Source organism: Xiphophorus hellerii, chromosome 2 (assembly GCF_003331165.1).
Source record: "Xiphophorus hellerii strain 12219 chromosome 2, Xiphophorus_hellerii-4.1, whole genome shotgun sequence".
Taxonomy (NCBI): domain Eukaryota; kingdom Metazoa; phylum Chordata; class Actinopteri; order Cyprinodontiformes; family Poeciliidae; genus Xiphophorus; species Xiphophorus hellerii.
In genome coordinates, this window is record NC_045673.1 from 4,495,788 (window position 1) to 4,513,479 (window position 17,692).

Consider the following 17,692-nt stretch of genomic DNA (forward strand, 5'->3'; position numbering starts at 1 on the left):
GTCGTTATCTGAACTGACTGAATGTGGAAGCTCTGGAGATGATAAGGCAAAAGAGGATTCTTCACAAAAATCAAGGAAATTATGGACAACCCTGATCATCAGAATGTCAGTGTCTTCAGTCAGAGGTTTCAAGAAATTCACTGTAATACGGACTGCTACAGGAGCTCTTTCCTGCCAACAGCTATCAATGTCTATAATAACTCTGAAGACTTTGAATTGATATGAGTTACAACATTTAATTTCCCTTTTAGTATCAATAAAGTATTTTTGAATTATGCCGTTTTTGCTAAAAATTATAAAAGTTGATGCAATTACTGTTTATTATGACAGCAGAATGGATGAAGGCAGAAGGTGGACTGAGCTGGATGGACGGGGAGTTCGACACAAACATGTCGTTCTTTGTTCCGAACTCGTGGCCCACTTTCTCCCAAACATCAGACTGCGTTCGCGCGCACACAGAAACATAATGTACGCCGCTTAAAGGGCCCTCTGTTCTCTCCCACAGCCAGAACACATCCCGGCTCTCCGCACACAGTCCGAATTCATGAAGCCGTCACAAACACAGGGAGCAGGAAATCACCGCTCCGCACCCCACCTCAAGCTGCACAGCTGCGAAAACACGGCGGCTCGCTCAGCGAAACGCACACGCACGCGCCGGCGTTTTCACGCTCGTTCACCTTTAGCGGAGTGGACGTTCCTCGCGGCTACGCATGGGAAGAGTCTGAAGAAGGAATTCCAGGGTGGAGAATGCAGAGCGACGCTTGGATTGGATTTCACCACAGACATTCATGCAGCCCCCCTGTGCCACAGTACTCGGGCCTTTTTCACAGAAACCATTACACACTGCCGCTGCTGCCCCAAACACAGGCTCATATTTCTTACTCCCACTCCCCAAGTATAGGAAGCTTGCGACGGTCCAGGGAATGTTGGAGTAAAACAAAGACGGTGTCCATGCAACGGAAACGGGATCCGTAGCAGCCAGAGAAATACAAAAAAACACCAGGGGAGGGAGAAGAAAATCAAAATAAAAAGTTACAAAGGTCTTGTATGTTGATTGGATCGTTTCTGGAAACAGCAGCTGATGAGTGGAGCTAAATGGGAAAAGGACTTTGATACAAAGTCACAGATTTAAAAACTTTCAATAGACAACTCATTATGGCAATTATCCATGTCCAACTTCCACCGTCTTCTCCTCAGGAACTATTCCACAGATTTTTATCTTCCAAAAAATAACACAAAACAACAGAGTGAAACAATCCTGGTTTGAGAGAAAGAAGGAAAAGTCAGGAGTAGATTCCTGGTTTTTATCCCGGCACTGATCTTTTTGTCCCCTGTGGTGAGTTAGGTGCCCCTGCAGCTGCCTGCTTGTGTGTGAGAGCTAAAGTAAGCTGGCATCCAATGTCAGTCCGAACGGAGCATGCTCACTGGCGTCCTTCCCTGTCCCGCCGTTTACAACTCGTCACCCAAACAGAGACGACTCCAAACCTCCAACTGATTCCTGCTCCACGTCTTATCGGCTCCCCCTCCTCTCCTTCCTGAGCACTTCCTTCCACGGTTATGTCAGCTTAAATCCTGCATATTTTCCCCTTTCTCCCGACTTTCTCCCTCTCTTCCCCCTCCCTTCGCCCAATGCTGGTTGTGCAAGTGTCAGATTTCAGTCTTCGTCTCGCTGCAGGCTCTACCACCAGCTGCCCTCCCTGACACCATGCTTCACTTTCTCGCTGCTTTTCCTTTTCCTTTCTGTCCAGATCGCTTCTCTTTCTGCCTTTTGCCACGGTAACTGTCTCAGATGGGAAATGACGTATTCTCACAACAACTAAAAAACAAAACAAAACTCCTTTGGGATTTTGTTAAAAGGCATTTGCGCATGTTACTTTCTGGGAATTTCAACACAAGCTCATTCCTGCGCACAGAACTGAACCAAGCCAACCAGAACCAGCAAACTAAAATGAAACAAACCACAATCAGCTCCAGACTAAGCAGAAGGCAGAAAAAAAATCTCTATTTTCTCAAAGATAGTTTTAAAAAGAGAGAAATCTCTCCCTTAATTTACGCAACCAGGATTTTGATGTAGGGCTGAAAAGATGATTAATGAAACAATTATTGAAATAAGTGCCAACTAATTTAGTAATTATTCATCGTTAACTGAGGAATGCTGACAAAATATATTTGCTGAAAGGACACACTAAGAACAGTAATTAAGCCAAAACTACTAAAAAACTATTTTGCAATTAAAGAGGCAGTGTTATGCGTTTTCCAGCCACATAGTACCTTTTTATAGGATAATCAGGCTTCATGTGAGCTTCAATTGTTATAAAAATTGCTGTACTAAATATGACTTAAAAGAACTTTGACTTGAATTTGGGCCTTTGTCTCTTTAAGAAACTCAAACTTCTGGAAGTCATCACAACTTGGCTCCTCTATTAACCCTTAAACAACATTTTTACCAGCATTTCACTGAGAAGTAGCTCATTTAACAAGCTCAGCTGATCAAGTTCCACCAGGGGTTTGCTAATTGCTGCCAGCTAGTCTGAAGGAGCTGAGTGAGGGAGTGGCAAGGGAAGGGCTGCTCTGTGAGGCGGCAGCTTGGAGGAAGAGCTTTGTCTTGAAAGCGGGGCTAGGTCCAACCAGGCGTTTTGCACAGCTGAATGGTTGCCATGGAGATTGAGATTTTTTCAAACATGCAGAAAAGAATCAAAGCAACTCTTCAGGCAGGTTTTTGATGAGGGAATAACATTATAATGTGATTTTACATATTACTGCCCCTTTAACAGAAATTTAACAAGAATTATAATTTTCTGTAATTCAACTCACAGAAGGATGATGGAACTAAAAGCCAATTTTTTTAAGTATTTCCGCTCATTTTTAATTTTCTTTTTGGAAGAAAAAAATTTTAAATCCAAAAAGTTGATCAAGTATGACACAAAAAAATAAATAAATAAAATACATCTTTTAAAAAAATCACAGATTTTATTTTTAAGCCATACTGCCCAGCCCTGGCGTTAAGTCGTCATAATTTCTGATCCGAGATGCAAGATTTGCTTTGCAACCCGTTCCATTACAGCTGGTCACATTATGACCAGACAGCAGCAGAAAAACGTGGACACAAAGAGACCCCGCTGCGTCCCACATGCCAACTGTGAGCTGTAAAGCAGCAGCCGTGGTGAAACTGGCCCCTGCCCGAAGTGTGTCATTAAAGGGGCAGGCCGAGGGGAAACAACAATGAGCCATCTGGTCCAGGCGGCAGTTCATCAGCAGTGACCCAAACACTTCATCACCTCCAGCCAGGAAGTTTAGAAAGAGGAAGAGGGGACGAAGACGTGTCATTTACATTTTAAACATCTTTAATCTGTCACTCTGATGAAAACATCCATGAGCTGTTGCTTCAGAAAGAGAAACTCCAAACCCGACGAGTCGAGACGCGGCGGGGTGAGCCGCGTAAAACACGAGCTCACATTTCCATATGAAACGACGCCTGATGTCCCTTTCATTTTCAGGCCTCACGCTGGGATGCAAGCAGCCGGCGAAAGCCAGAAAATCGCTTTGATTACATCAAACATCCGTAAGCAATGAAGATATCACAGGAATACCTGACAGGTCAGATCTAATCTTCACATCTGATAAAAAATTTTAAAAAACAATAAATCCTTCAAGTGCTGCAGAGCAAAATAAATCAACACCTCTACTGTAAACATTTCACTTCTTACTTTACATGCTCTGATTCTTTAAATGTAAGCAGTTGCAAAAAGTTGTTAGATCAACACAAACATACCTAAAGGTGAAATTAATCCCTCCTCACAATAAATCAATTAATCACATGATAAATTAAAACTAACTCAATCATTTCTTTTTGCATGATTTATTGTTTTTTTCTACCAAAATCTGGATGATAAAAGTCTTTGGTCTCAACTAGCCCTGTTTTTAAGGACAATTTAGTTTTTATCTGTTGTCCTGTTTGTTTATTTTGGATATTTAAAATGTCTTCCAGTTCCAGTGTTAAATGTCCATTGGTCTTTGAGAGTGTGTTCTTGCATTATTATGTCATTACCATTATACTACTTGTTAGTTTTACTATCTTCTCCACCATTTGTTCAATGAGAGTATCAATATAAATCAATAAATAAGGAAATATGATTAAATGCCGTTAGTTTGTGCAGTTTAGTGATACTTATCACACTTCTTTATGTGACTGGTGTCCTAAAAAAAAAAGCATATTGTTACCTTCCTAAAATAATGGCCTAAGTCATTTTTTGCCAAAAGCAATAGTGGCAACAACAAAAAAAAAATCACTTTTGGCAAAATGTTTTGCCAAAAGTGCCATTATTTTATTCCTAAAATAATAAAATAATTGGGTCATTATTTTAGGAAGGTATCTGTATTTGTTGGTCTATAATTGTTGTGTTATGCAGTAGCAGCCATAAGCTTGCTTGAAAAAGAAGAAATAAATTGTTCTAATCGTCACTTTTGTCGTTGTCACAATAATACCACAAAATGTTGTGATATTTAAATGCATATCGCCCAGAACCAAGTGTCTGCATCAAGATGAACCCAGTTCTGGTCACTGAATGTAGCCCAACAGCTGAAAATCTTGACATTCTTTTGTTAAGATTTCCTTCCTCAACTCTTCTTTTCTGGGAGAAAACATACACAAGATGGAGGCAGATCTGAATTGTGTTGCCGTTTCAGATTTACCCACCGCTACAAAGAGAAAACAAGTTTCTCCACTCGGAGTTCTGAGTGTTTTCCTCATCTGAACGTTGCAACCTGTAGTTGATCTTTTAATTTGCACGAGCATGCAGCGCCGTCGCTGAGGATCAAATCTCCATTTCTGCACGTCATGGATGGCAGGTGTACTGAAAGGGAAGATGCTGACGGTAAAGACACTTCAGCATCTGAGTCTGCATTGCCTTTTAAAGACAAATTGCAAGCAGCACCATCATCGGGCAAGAGGCAGGGTTCACTCTTAATGGGTCACCAGTCCATCACAGGTCAACACACACAGGACAATTTACAGACACCAACTAACCCAGCAGTCAGGTGTTTGGGCAGGACTACACTTTTAGGATCAAACTGGATTTGGATGAGAGTAAAAATCGATAATCTAAGGGGATTTTCGCATCTGACAGTCCAGTAGATTTGGCTCAATTGGGGACCAGAATTGCAACATTTGTTACATTTTCTGCTGCTGCAGTTTGTTTTCACACTGACCTGTGTCAAACGATCAAAAGCCCTGTTCCCCTCCTCGCCTGTGGGGGCGCTGCACAAAGAACCACTGAAGAAAACGACACGAAAACCTCAGAAGACATGAGAGCAACTTCTTTCTTCACAAAGTGTAAACAAAAATAAAGTGGTGTCACATTGTAGTGGTTGTAGGATTTATTTTTTGTCTTTGTTCATTTCATTTCAAATTTCATTTCATTTGTTCTTCCTCTAGTATTGTTTGTTTTGGTTCCATTTACCCAGAATGCCTTGCGCTAAAGTTCGCTTTCTGCTTTTGGAGCATCTCTGGTCTGTCCAGCATTCACAACCGATTTCACTTCAATCAAACCGAGGCCAAGGTTTTTAGGCGGACCAGAGTTCACTTTTCTGGTCCATATTCACACCTCTCCCAAATAAACCAGATTTTCTAGACAAATTCAATTAAAGCAAACTAAACAGAGCTGGTGTAAACGCACCCTAATTCAGCAACAGCAGGGTACCAAATTCAGCTCCTAAAGTAAACAAAGGATTTTCTCCTGCATTCGGGTAGTGTTGGTGTTTTTATTCTGCTTTCCGATCTTATCCACAGGAGGAAAAAATAATAGCAACGCCTCTAGACAGTTCATTACCATGGTGGCGTAATATGAAGTAGGAAGAGCAGAGCAAAGGTGAGACAATCCCCGACCCATGCACAGAAAAAAGCCTCTCTCCGTCAATACTGTAATAAAACAAACAAAAGATGTGAACCATACACACATTCACAAAGAGAGACCTAAAAGTGACCAAAAAATAAATAAAAGTCAATTTGGGATCAGCAGCAGAGCTTTGAGAATCTGTTTGCTCTCTAAGCAAACATCTATACACTGAGACGGATTAAAAACTAAAATATAAAATTTCTCAAAAACAGAAAACTACAACCAGAAACCAGAAGTTGTTTGGTAAATATCGCAAACCAGTTCCAAGGTGTTCCAGTTCCAAAATTCTGCTAAAGAAGCTCTTAAATAACCAAATTTGTCGCAAAAGTCTAAAAGCAGGCGAGAAAAAAGTTCCAAATTACTATTCAAATTGAATTTAAGTGTCATAAAGATTACATTTTTTGTTCTGCTATTAAATTCATAGATGGTATTGTGTGTCCGGGCTCTTTGAATCATTATAATTAATTTCAGAGAGCTGGTTGATTAGGGGGGGGAAGCGGTGCAGCACCAACACTGTTTATAGTGGGGATGGTGTGCTGCTGACCTCTACTCGGGACGTTGTGGGCCGGTGGGCAGAGTACTTCGAAGACCTCCTCAATCCCACCAACATGCCTTCCACTGAGGAAGCGGAGCCTGGGGACTCTGGGTTGGGCTCTCCAATCTCTGGGGGCGAGGTCGCCGAGGTGGTTAAAAAGCTCCTCGGTGGCAAGGCCCCGGGGGTGGATGAGATCCGCCCGGAGTTCCTTAAGGCTCTGGATGTTGTAGGGTTGTGTTGGTTGACGCGACTCTGCAATGTCGCATGGACATCGGGGCAGTTCCCCTGGATTGGCAGACTGGGGTGGTGGTCCCCCTGTTCAAAAAGGGGGACCGGAGGGTGTGCTCCAATTATAGAGGGGTCACACTCTTAAGCCTCCCTGGCAAGGTCTATTCAGGGGTCCTGGAGAGGAGGGTCCGTCGGATAGTCGAACCTCGGATTCAGGAAGAGCAGTGTGGTTTTCGTCCTGGTCGTGGAACGCTGGACCAGCTCTACACCCTCGGCAGGGTCCTGGAGGGTGCATGGGAGTTCGCCCAACCAGTCTACATGTGTTTTGTGGACTTGGAGAAGGCGTTCGACCGTGTCCCTCGGGGAGCCCTGTGGGGGGTTCTCCGGGAGTATGGGGTACCGGGCCCTTTGATACGGGCTGTCAGGTCCCTGTATGACCGGTGTCAGAGTCTGGTCCGCATTGCCGGCAGTAAGTCGGGCTCGTTTCCGGTGAGAGTTGGACTCCGCCAGGGCTGCCCTTTGTCACCGATTCTGTTCATCACTTTCATGGACAGAATTTCTAGGCGCAGCCAAGGTGTTGAGGGGATCCGATTTGGTGGCCTTAGGATCTCATCTCTGCTTTTCGCAGACGATGTGGTCCTTTTGGCTTCATCAGATCGTGATCTGCAGCTCTCGCTGGAGCGGTTCGCAGCCGAGTGTGAAGCGGCCGGGATGGGGATCAGTGCCTCCAAATCCGAGGCCATGGTCCTGAGCCGGAAAAGGGTAGAGTGCCTTCTCCGGGTCAGGGGGGGTGTCCTGCCCCAAGTGGAAGAGTTTAAGTATCTCGGGATCTTGTTCACGAATGGGGGAAGAAGGGAGCGGGAGATCGACAGGCGGATTGGCGCAGCGTCTGCTGTCAAGCGGGCGCTGTACCGGTCCGTCGTGGTGAAGAGAGAGCTGAGCCAAAAAGCGAAGCTCTCGATTTACCGGTCGATCTACGTTCCCACCCTCATCTATGGTCATGAGCTTTGGGTCATGACCGAAAGAACGAGATCGCGGATACAAGCGGTCGAAATGGGTTTTCTCCGTAGGGTGGCTGGGCTCTCCCTTAGAGATAGGGTGAGAAGCTCAGTCATCCGGGAGGGACTCAGAGTAGAGCCGCTGCTCCTTCACATCGAGAGGAGCCAGTTGAGGTGGCTCGGGCATCTGGCCAGGATGCCTCCTGGACGCCTCCCTGGTGAGGTGTTCCGGGCACGTCCCACCGGGAGGAGGCCCCGGGGAAGACCCAGGACACGCTGGAGGGACTATGTCTCTCGGCTGGCCTGGGAACGCCTCGGGATTCCCCCGGAGGAGCTAGAAGAAGTGGCTGGGGAGAGGGAAGTCTGGGCCTCCCTTCTGAAGCTGCTACCCCCGCGACCCGACCTCGGATAAGCGGAAGAAGATGGATGGATGGATGGATGGATGGTTGATTAGTTTGTCTGGTGAGCTCAATTAAAGGAAATCTACTGAAGAAGGATGTTCCACATTATTAAGCAGGCCACAGGTTTCAAGCAATATGGGAAAGAGAAAGGATCTCTGCTGACGAAAATCATCAGATAGTGTAGTGTCGTATGACAAGGTATGAAAAAATTAGATATTTAACGAAAACTGAAGCGTTATCATCGTACTGTGAAGAGATTTATGGCTGATTCAGAACAAAGATGGGTTTGTACAGATAAAGGCATAATGAGGAAGGTTTCTGTTAGACAAATTCATCGGATTAAGAGAGCAGCTGTTAAAATGCCCTTATAAAGCAGCAAACAGTTATTTGAAGCTGCTGGAGCCTCTGGAACCTAAAGGTGGAGGATCCTCCAGAGGCTTGTGGTGCATGAAGCTACTATTGGGCCCCTAACCAGAGCTCACAAGCAGAACCGGTCGCAGTGGGCCCAGCCGTACATGAAGATTAATTTTCAAACAGACTTGTTCACTGATGGCTGCTGTGCAACCCTGGATGGTCCAGATGGACGCAGTAGTGGATTGGTGGTGGATGGCTACCACGTCCCAACACGGCTGTGAGGTCAGCAAGGAGGTGGTGGAGTCATGCTTTGGGCCGAAATCATGGGGAGAGAATCATTGGTCGGCCCCTTCAGAGTCCCTGAAGGTGTGAAAATGACCTCAGCAAAGTAGATGGACTTTCTGACTGATCACTTTCTTTCATGGTTCAAAAAGAAGAGCTTCTGTAGCAAAATCATCTTCATGCATGACAATCCACCATCTCATGCTGCAAGGAATACCACTGTGTCATTGGCTGCTACGGGCATAAAAGGGGAGAAACTCATGGTGTGGTCACCATCCTCCTCTGACCTCAACCCTATTGAGAACCTATGGAGTTTCCTCAAGCAGAAGATCTGAGGGTGGAAAGCAGTTCATATCAAAACAGCAGCTCTGGGAAGGTATTCTGACGTCCTGCAAAGAAATTCAAGCAGAAACTCCACAAACTCACAAGTTCAATGAATGCAAGAATTGAGCAGGTGATGTCAAAGAAGGGCTCCTATGTTAACATGTAACTCGGTCTGTTAAGATGTTTTTGATTGAAATAGCTTTTGATTTTAGTACATGTGACCACTTAATGCTGCACATTCAAAGAATGACCGTTTGCAGTTCTTTATAATCCATAAAATGTTTAGAAAATCTGCTGTGCATAATAATTTGGAACAGAGCATTTTGAGTTTTTATTTTTGAAAAAAAATATTGTTCTCATGGGGAGCTTTATTCAGTAAAACTTGATTTATACCGTAACAGTTCATGACTTGAGAATTATACTGACCATCATTTGCATTGACCATTTAAGAAAATCTGAGAAAATATCACTTGCATAATCATTTGGAACACAATGTAGGGAAAGCCAACACACAATCCGACAGTTTTAATTGACATGGTAGATGGTTTTGAGATCAAAGAAGTTTCTATTCCCCTTACATCAATGGCCGCCGCTGACAACAGATCTCAACCCAACAAATACTAAACTTAACATAACTGAGCGGTGGAGTTCCTCACCACATTGCTTGGGATTTGTTGCCGCGTGCTTGCGCAGTGTGAAAGAAGAGATCTGATGCACACGCAGGCTGTGAAATGAGATAGAGGTGATCGGTTTTGGTGATCGTCAACAAGAGACTGATCAGTGAACACCGATCACACACTTTTTCCATGGAAATCAGCCGATTATGATCGGTGGCCGATCGACTGGCACACCTCTATTTTTAACCAAACTAAATGTCAACATCTACCTGTGGCATGCAAAGTGTGTTATTCTATGCACAAATTGATGATATTTTGTATGAAAGTTTGGGGGGTTTTACGTTTGGCGAGCCAAAGGAAAATTTCTTTTTTTTTTTTTTTTTTTACCCCTCCAGGGGGTCTTTTTGTGGGCTCTAGAGTCCCTTTTCATGAAGTAGGCTGACAGGAAAGGGGGAAGGAGAGAGGGGAAGACATGCGGTAAACGTCGCCGGGTCCGGGAGTCGAACCCGCGACAGCCGCGTCGAGGACTTGAGGCCTCCAAATGTGGGTCGCGCTAACCCCTACGCCACCACGGCACGCCCCCAAAGGAAAATTTCTACCTTGTTGGATAATAAAGTTTTATTCCATCCTATCCAAAAATAATCATAAATATCCAAAATAAAGCACAGAAAAATAAAAAGAAATTACTCAATATTTGGATAAAAATTCAACAAACTTTACCTTTTAATTCTGATTACTTGAACACATCAGTGCACCAATTTATACACATACAGTCAGCAAAATGAAACAAATCACTTTTATCAGAGTGAATTCCTAGGACGACGCAAGAGAAATAAGTTAACACACATTTTAAGGTTCAAAGATCAAAACTCAAACGGATCAACATTCCTGATCGTACCAAATAATTGACCTCAGACAGCAGCTCCTGACCTTCAACAGTTCACTGAAAGGACAAATACCAACCAGAGCGGCAGCAGTTCACTCCTCTGAGCAGCAGAAAGGTAAAACTCTCAGGAATGCAACAATGAGTGAAAATCCATTCAGGTTTCTGCTCACCGGTTCATACGATGCAGGAAACAAATGGGAGAGCTAAATAATTAACTGTAAATCAAGATTGATAAAACCAAAATGAAAAGGAAGCCCTTCTGTTAATTTAAACTAATAACATGAAAATTCACATCCCTGGTCTGATGGAGTCAGACTGAAGTCTGGTTTTCTTCAGAATCACAGATTCGGTCTCACAGCTTATCCTGCATCTGAGCATCAGCTGGAAATATTCGACCAAACTCAAGAGTTAGAGTTCAGCACTCTAAATCCACTCAAAAGTTCCAGGAAATCAGCTAATTATTACGTCTGAACCTGGAAAAAACTAGAGATGCAACAATCTAATATCAATAACCGTATCGGATCCAATATTGGAAAAAAACCAGCTATTCAGTGTAATTCTACGCTTTGTGCTCTGAGCGACTTCATGCTTTATTTATTTCACATTATGTTTGAAATTCCTAACTACACTTTCTGAGCCACTTGAACGAAGGTCTGTTGCAATATATTTTGACATGTTTGACCAAAGTAGTCAAGCTATTGTTTTAGTTTCTGTATTAATTTATTTTACATTGGCTTTTATTTTCCTAATTGTACTGACTGAACAAACTAAAGTTGTTTTTATATGTTTGACCAAACTTGTGAAGCTATTGGTGTATTTAACTGTGCTGAGGCAAATGTGCAATTCAGCATATTTACGTTTGTATTTAAAAAAAATTTTAAAATCAATTCAGCAATGCTTTTCTGTATTGAATTGGATGATACTAAACCTCCGATATCTGTATCAGTATCAAAAGTGAAAAAAGTAGATTGGTGCTTAAACAGACCATGGTTCCTGTATTTCTATTAAACTATTAGATATTTACAAAACATTACAAAGCAGAAGTTTGATATTTGATTTGTGCTAGCGCTAAATTAGCACTGGTTCTTTCTGGCAGTTGCCCAATAAACCGGTTCTTTCTGAGCTCGGACTTTGAGTCGGACCAGAGGATGAACAACTTTGGACTTATTGAGGACAAAACAAATCCAGATCTTATAATCACCATGTCTAAATCTACACACTTAGCTTCAGATTAATCTGTCTACCTTAAGACCAAAATAACAAGCTCATCATGAAGAATGAGATTACCAACAGAACAACATGAACTCACTGTTGGTCATCCCGCCGCAGTTCATTTTGATATTGACCATCATGGTGTTTAAGTAGGTCAACAAGCCACAAAAAGCTCCTCAAACTGCTCATATATTTCCCTGAATTCAAGAATGCCATTTATGTTTTGGTTCTGAAATATTGACTTTTAATTTCAATCTGGATGTTGTGGTAAACTGTCATTTACCAAAGCCAATTTGATCAGAGATCAGCTGATCTGATTGGCCCAAACTACAGCTGCTTATTGTTTAAAACAGCATTAATAAATCAGAACGGCTGAAATATAAAATGAAAAAACTAATTAATAAATAAATAAATTTGACCACTACTTGCTGGAAGACCACTTCAATGGAAACAGTTTTAGATCTCCACTAGGGTCTGCAATCAGAGAGCCAGGATGTGGGTATAACATTTAAACCTGACATTAAAAAGTTATTAAGATATAATCTAAAACGGATTCAAAAAAAAGACATAACTAAAGATCCAACAATACAGAACTATGAACAAACATACTCAAAAATAGCTTACATATACATAAAAACACCATAAAACGAAATTAGTGAATTAGTGCATTGTTGCATTCGGGGAGAAGCCATTTTTGAGTATATATTGTAAATATCACCATATTTATGTTTATATTCTATTTATATTGTACTGCAATTTTTTATTATACTGAGTAAAATGACAATAAATTCAATCATCAAATCATTCAACAATACATAAAAATTAAAGAAATTAGTGAAATATTGATCTTAAATAATTTGTTTTTATCTGGCCTTTAAAAGAGATCACTGAAAGTACTTGCAGTGTCATGTAGAGCTAACCTGCTTATTATCTGAAAATATGGTGATCAATAGTCAAACCAACTCCTGACTGTTCATTAATCCAGGTTTATGGTTTCAGAATTGGTGCTTTACCAATGTAAACAGAAAGAGCTTGAACTTTGATTTAAAAATTTTTTTTTTTTAAAAACACAAAAAGAAAAAAAGAAACTCAAGTTCTTGCAGGTTTGGCATCTGTTGTCCAAACTCTCAGAGATAGAAGCTGGTATTACATTTACTGAGGAGGAAGAGAGAGTCAAGGAAGGCAATTCACAGTAAAAAAACAGATTTAAAACCAGGTTCCAGGTCTGAATGTACCTTTCTGTGAGCCTTGCCCATATTTGTGATGTATTAGCTCTGTTTAACCCCAGAATACACACTTTGAAGTTCGGCCATGCAGGAGCTTCCACAAAGTCCATTTAGAAGAGAAGAAGAAAAGAACAAATGAAGTGATTTCTCATCAGGTACTCATTGCAGCTTTGAGTCCTAGATAAAAAGATCAAAATGAGAAACAGCACAATCTGTCCCCTCATAGATGGCGTGTCACAACAGCAGCGCACACTTTAACTTTTCTTGGAGCATGAGTTGAGCACTTAGTTACATTTTACAAGCAAGCTTGTCATGATAACAATGAATTGCGACAATTTTAGAAATTAAGATGCTATTTTAGGCCAAAGTGAAGACTTTTGATATCCAATTTTTGGTAGAACGAGAGAAAACAGAAAAACAATAAATCATGGAAATGGAAATTATTGAGCTTCATTTAGTTTATTAGGCGATTAATTTGTTTATTGCGAAAGGCATTGTAAAAATTAGCAAAAATTAGCACGTTTTTGTCGACGATACATTGTTCCAGATATTATTGCGATATACAATAATATTGTTTTGAGCCCATTTTCAAGTAATATAATGATAATGGAATAATAATGTAAGAACACATTGTCAAAGATCACAAAATGTAAAATTTCAGTGGTTTAACGCTGGAACTGGAAGACATTAATAAAACTTAATCATGTGATTAAACCGATTTATTGCGACATGCCTAGTAAAAATGATCAAAATGTAGTTTCTCTGCGTGAACCCTGCCACACAGGCCGAGCTTCATGTCTGTAGTTACACAGCATGTCAAACGTCTTGGCTGCAGTTCTGCACACCAACCAACTCTGGACAGAACTGATCCCCGAGAGGATTACTCAAATCCCTGCGTCAAACGTTGCCTACTGCCTTACGACCAGGACTGCCATCAGCCCAAAATATGCCTAATGATGGATGCCGACGTGAAACCTCAGGCCACAACAAAAAAACCAACAGCTGGGCCTTGATTGCTCCAGAAACCGGACTCAGGAAACCATGGAGCACCTCTCACTTTCTCCATCTTTTGGGTTTTTATGTAGGAAAACTTCACAGAAACTATAAGAGGGAAGAGTGGAAGGCAGATCACTGCACACACAAAAACATTATATTACCAAACAGGATTAGGTTTTAATGTCACTGCCATGGTATAATGATTGAGATCATTTCCAGTATTCCACATTAACTGAATCCAATGGGAATGAAAACTGGAAGAGATGAAAACTACTTTTCTGCTTGTTGTGTTGGCTTAATAAGACTCTGCACAGAACAGATTTGGCTTTCAAAAGCTCATTAGGTTTTAAAGAGGATCAATAGTCTATTGATTCGTGATGTTAGCAGCCTACAACAATGCATTTTGGTGCAAATCCAATAACTATTCCTCAAAGTTGTTTGGCTTTTAGTTTTAATCTGTAGGTTAATGTCAGATTGTGGAAAACTGATCTTAATCATCGTCTATTGAAATGGTTTTTCAGATATTATGAATCCAAAACAATTTGCGATTAATTTGTCAAATGACTAAACAAGAATGTTTAGAAAGAATCTGAGCAGGTTTGTTGTATTGTTGTTTTTTAATGGTTGATGAGTCAGTTGGAGCAGCAGAGCAGATAAAGAGCTACAGATGAATGCAGGTTAATTGCAACTACAAGCATACTGTCGATATTTTAGTTATACTGGGGATGTTTAAGTCTGCTGGGAAAATTATTGTATAGTTTCTGCCTGGAATTACACAGAAAGTGTTTTTTGTTGGGTTTTTTTTTGGATAAAACATAAAAAAGACCTTTATCCTGATGCATCTACACACCTGCTTGCACACAGTAAAATATGTATAGGTATTAAAAATATATCATCTTAAAGTTGTCAGTCTGTAATATATAGCACACTTTGACGTGATTTTAACAATTTTTCTGTAAAAAAAACCCCCTAAAAACTAGGGATGTACCGATCCAGTTTTTCACTTCCAGTACCGATATCTGAGGTTTGGTATCAGCCGTTACAGATCCGATAAAGAAAAGCATCACTAAATTGACTTTAAACTTTTTTTTACAGACATAAACGTGCTGAATTCTACATTTATTTGATAACTCTCGACACTTAAATACACCAATAGCCTCACAATCTTTTTCAAACTTGTAAAAACAACTTGAATTTGTTCAGTCAGTCCAATTAAAAATATAACGGCCAATGTAAAATGAATAATAAAGAAATTGACAAAAACAATAGGTTGACTACTGTGGTCAAACGTGTAAAAAATAAACTGAAACAAAAATTTCTAATGGTTCAGAAAGTGCAATTAGAAATTTTAAATATAATGTAAAATATCTAATAAAGTATGACATCACTCAGAGCACAAAGCATAGAATTAGACTGAATAGATCTGCCTTTATGGACTGGACACATCGTCACCAGCATCTGATCAAGAGGTTTTTTCAATACCGAGACTGGTACAGATATTAATATTAGATTGGTGCATCTCTGCTAAAAAGTAACAGCTCTGCTTTGGGGGGCTGAAACAGTTAATCAGATTAATCAATTATTTAAATAATCTTCAAATAATTTAGCAATCAAACAAATGCTAACTGGAGCTTGTAGACTAAAAAAGACCATTTCTTGCAAGAACAATAAGATTACAGAAGATACTAAACCAAAACTGTACAAACATATACATACTGTCAAATTTCCCAATCCTGGAATGAATAAAGAACTTCTTATATTTTCATCGTCACATGACCAAATAAATACCAAACTCTCTCTCTCTCCAGAATTACATAAAACAGCAACAATATGGAAATACCTGCACAAGAATGAAGCAGAAAAAAATGCTTTATTCAAACTGTTGTGTTGGAAAACTAAAAAAGTACGCAAAGACGAACTAAACTAGCTTTTAAAATGCTGGATAAAATATGTTGAGGATGCTCAGATGCAACTGGGAAGAAACTGTTCCCATACCGGTATCGTGGTACGGGTTCCTCAGACCGGTTGTTCTTGCTCATCATAGTCCCTTTAAACCCAAACACCACGCCAACTTTTCTGATTTTCTGCTCACAGCCAAAAGCATCTCCATCTACAGGTGCTTGATACGTGAACCTGATCCTAGTGATGCAGGAGAAGCTGCAGACCCACGCAGTCACCGTGGATCTCAGTGGACCCACAACGATCACCGTGGATTGGATGAACGTAACTCAACGCCTTCTCCACAGTAAAACCAGTTAAGTACTAGAGAAAAGCTTTAAGCCCACACCCCGACCAGTTTCTGCAGACCTGAGCGGCCCGGTTTGTCGGTGCTCTCGCCGTTACAGACAGCAGAGGCCTCCGTCGTGCCGTAAACCCGGATCAGATTAGCCGTTAGCTCTTAGCTCAATCCGTACCAGACAAAAAAGAAAATAACCGGGTGCAATTTCAACAACCTTCCAGTCAATGTTAACACCAGCGGATCTTTTGTAAATGCTTGTCACCCGAGTGCAGACCGCAAACAGTGCCGTTTTAAAGGGATAACCAGTCCTGCTGTTAGCACGGAGCTAATGGCTGAAGCTAACGTCTGCTGTTGTTTTCACCGAAGGAGGTTGCTCTGAAAAACCCGGTGCTGATCTCGCTAAAATCCCCTGCTCACCTTTGAAAGGCGGCTGCTTCAGCTCACAGCGGATCACTGAGCGGGTGAACGGCGAGGAGACGGAGCCAGGGTCCCTGTTTGTCGTCTTTCCTCCGTCTACTCGGTGAACACATCGGAGCTCCGACCCAGACAGACTCCAGGCGCTTAGTAGCAGCCGGGGCGCGCGCGTGCTCAAGTGTTTTTGTCGGGAGCGAGCGCAGCACGAATCTCGCTGACTCCAGCTGCGTTGATAGGAGGTGGGGACAAGGGGGGCTAGCCCAGCATGGCAAATGGGTGACATTTAAAGTGAAAAAAAATTGCACATAACAACTAGAAAAAACAAGAAATAAATAAAGTGAATTCAAATCTGACGGACTAACCCTATTTTCTGGTGACCAGAGGTGGGTAGAGCACCCAAACTTGTACTCAGGTAAAGTAGCCCTACTTCAACATATTTTTACTCAAGTAAAAGCAAAATGTAGCCATCCAAAAATTAACTCAAGAAAGAATTTTTAAAAAAGTTAGTTGGTAAAAAGGCAGGGCTGCACAGTGGTGCAGTTGGTAGCACTGTTGCCTTGCAGCAAGAAGGTCCTGAGCAAGAAGGTCCTGGGTTTGATTCCCAGCCCGCGGTCTTTCTGTATGGAGTTTGCATGGTCTCTCTGTGCATGCTTGGGTTCTCTCTGGGTACTCCGGCTTCCTCCCACAGTCCAAATACATGACTTTCAGGTTAATTGGTCTCTCTAAATTCTCCCTAGGTGTGTGTGTGTGTGTGTGTGTGTGTGTGGGTGTGGGTGTGGGTGTGTGTGCGTGTGTGTGTGTGTGTGTGTGTGCATGGTTGTTTGTCCTGTATGTCTCTGTGTTGCCTTGCGACAGACTGGCGACCTGTCCAGGGTGAACCACGCCTCTCGCCCGGAACGTAGCTGGAGAGGCACCAGCAACCCTCCCGACCCCGTTAGGGGCAAGGGTGAACAGAAAATGGATGGATGGATGGATGGATGGATGGATGGATGGATGGATGGATGGTAAAAAGGCTGAGTAACTGATCATAACATCTGATCTAAAATGATAATCTGACAGAAACAGATACAAATTATGTATTTCCCT

The 17,692-nt window shown here is 41.7% G+C and overlaps 1 protein-coding gene across 2 annotated transcripts in view; it reads right to left on the reverse strand.

The window, feature by feature from the left end:
- Positions 1–16,782, reverse strand: part of siah1 (siah E3 ubiquitin protein ligase 1) — a 30,528-nt gene extending 13,746 nt beyond the window's left edge. Inside the window, exon 1 of one of the 2 annotated variants that reach the window (XM_032590541.1) lies at positions 16,610–16,782. Coding sequence is in view for 1 of the 2 variants with exons in the window: in XM_032590551.1 (XP_032446442.1) it covers positions 678–786 (109 nt within the window). In the remaining variant the exon portion in view is untranslated. Of the gene's footprint in view, positions 1–677; positions 1,542–16,609 lie in introns of those variants that run through there. The other variant, XM_032590551.1, reaches the window with a different exon arrangement.
- Positions 16,783–17,692: the final 910 nt, after the last annotated feature.